At 45.7% G+C, this 2,500-nt stretch overlaps 1 protein-coding gene across 1 annotated transcript in view; it reads left to right on the top strand.

Moving 5' to 3' along the window:
* The window catches only part of LOC133978749 (dynamin-1-like), a 26,353-nt gene that overhangs the window by 7,958 nt on the left and 15,895 nt on the right, over nt 1–2,500 (top strand). The window contains 4 exon segments of the mRNA XM_062417062.1: nt 71–138; nt 669–807; nt 2,191–2,277; nt 2,402–2,472. Of these exon segments, the coding sequence (XP_062273046.1) occupies nt 71–138; nt 669–807; nt 2,191–2,277; nt 2,402–2,472 (365 nt within the window).

The raw sequence follows: 2,500 nt of genomic DNA, 5'->3' as shown, positions 1-2,500 counted from the left end.
GTGTGTGTGTGTGTGTGTGTGTGTGTGTGTGTGTGTGTGTGTGTGTGTGTGTGTGTGTGTGTGTGTGTAGTTGGAGAGTGATGAGAAGACTCTTCGTAAAGAGATCAGCTACGCCATCAAGAACATTCATGGCATCAGGTGAGTAGAAGGAAGGTGTGTGTGTGTACAGGTGTGTGAGTACGTGTGAGTACAGGTGTATATGAACAGGTGTGTGAGTGTTCAGGTGTGTGTGTACAGGTGTGTGTGTACAGGTGTGTGAGTACAGGTGTGTGTGTACGGTGTGTGTGTACAGGTGTGTATGAACAGGTGTGTGAGTGTTCAGGTGTGTGTGTACAGGTGTGTGAGTGTTCAGGTGTGTGTGTACAGGTGTGTGAGTGTTCAGGTGTGTGAGTACAGGTGTGTGTGTACGGTGTGTGTGTACAGGTGTGTATGAACAGGTGTGTGAGTGTTCAGGTGTGTATGAACAGGTGTGTGTGTGCTCTGTCATAGGCTACTTTTGGGGACAAATGTAGGGTTAGGCTGAGTATTAGGTTAGTGGTTACAGTATGTGTGTGTGTGTGTGTGTGTTCAGGTGTGTATGAACAGGTGAGTGTGTGTGTGTGTGTATGTGTCTAAGTGTGTGTGTGTATGTGTGTGTGTGTGTAACCTCTCTCCTGTGCTCTGCTCAGGACGGGTCTGTTCACACCTGACATGGCGTTTGAGACGATCGTGAAGCGTCTGATCGCTCAGATCAAAGAACCGTGTCAGAAATGTATCGACATGGTGATAAATGAGCTGGTCAACACTGTGAGGCAATGTACACAAAAGGTACTACACACTACTACACACTATTATACACTACTACTGTCACATCCAGAAACCACAGGACCCCAGAGCAGACCAGAGACAAGCAAAATGAACTGTAGGTAACAAAGAAGGGTTTAATAACAGGCAGAGTGGGGTAGTGAGGGAGCAGTGGCTGGGTCTGAGGTAGGGTTCCAGGGAAGGTTGGTGAGGGAATGTCCAGGAGAGGTAGGCCGTACACGAGGAGAGGGATCCAGGGGACAGAGGCAGGGTACCAGCAGGTGGGGAAGGCCAAAACTGTGGAGGGGACAGGAGAGAGGGGTTACAACAATAATACTCTTCACTAAGCAAAACCACAAGAAGTACGTCCCAGCGTTACCACAGGCCTAGCAGAACTATCTGGTGATGAATGGGATGAAGAACCGGTCCTAAATACTGCAGCAGCTTGTTGAGGTGATTGAGGCCAGGTGTGGAGAAGAACAGGCAGGGGAGGAACCAGAAGGCCACTCTCACACACACACACACACACACACACACACACACACACACACACACACACACACACACACACACACACACACACACACACACACACACAGAGAGACAAAACACAAAGGAGAGGGGACAAGACAGACAAGGAAACTCAGGTTTCTACTACACTACTATACACTACTACACACTACTATACACTAGTACATAACCCTCATAGTGAGACTGTTGATCTGTCTGCAGTATTTTTATATTTAGTGCTACCTTGAGCTCACGCTAATGTTAGCTCCTTTAGCTACGCTGTTTACAGCTGGCACAGTAACAGTAACTTCCTGTTTACAGCTGGCTCAGTAACAGTAACTTCCTGTTTACAGCTGGCTCAGTAACAGTAACTTCCTGTTTACAGCTGGCTCAGTAACAGTTACTTCCTGTTTACAGCTGGCTCAGTAACAGTTACTTCCTGTTTACAGCTGGCTCAGTAACAGTTACTTCCTGTTTACAGCTGGCTCAGTAACAGTAACTTCCTGTTTACAGCTGGCTCAGTAACAGTAACTTCCTGTTTACAGCTGGCTCAGTAACAGTTACTTCCTGTTTACAGCTGGCTCAGTAACAGTTACTTCCTGTTTACAGCTGGCTCAGTAACAGTTACTTCCTGTTTACAGCTGGCTCAGTAACAGTTACTTCCTGTTTACAGCTGGCTCAGTAACATTTACTTCCTGTTTACAGCTGGCTCAGTAACAGTAACTTCCTGTTTACAGCTGGCTCAGTAACAGTAACTTCCTGTTTACAGCTGGCTCAGTAACAGTAACTTCCTGTTTACAGCTGGCTCAGTAACAGTTACTTCCTGTTTACAGCTGGCTCAGTAACATTTACTTCCTGTTTACAGCTGGCTCAGTAACATTTACTTCCTGTTTACAGCTGGCTCAGTATCCTCTGCTCAGAGAGGAGATGGAGAGAATCGTCACTCAGCACATCAGAGACAGAGAGAGCCGCGCCAAAGAGCAGGTCTGTTATTAACATGTTATTACACGTGTATATATATTAACATGTTATTAACATGTTATTACACGTGTATACATATTAACATGTTATTAACATGTATATATTAACATGTTATATGTATGTGCAGGTAATGCTGCTGATTGACATTGAGCTGGCCTACATGAACACAAACCATGAAGACTTCATCGGCTTTGCAAAGTAAGAAACACACACACACACACACACA

The sequence above is a fragment of the Scomber scombrus genome, chromosome 4, assembly GCF_963691925.1.
Source record: "Scomber scombrus chromosome 4, fScoSco1.1, whole genome shotgun sequence".
NCBI classification, from domain to species: Eukaryota; Metazoa; Chordata; class Actinopteri; order Scombriformes; family Scombridae; genus Scomber; species Scomber scombrus.
This window is presented reverse-complemented; position numbering and strand designations above follow the sequence as displayed.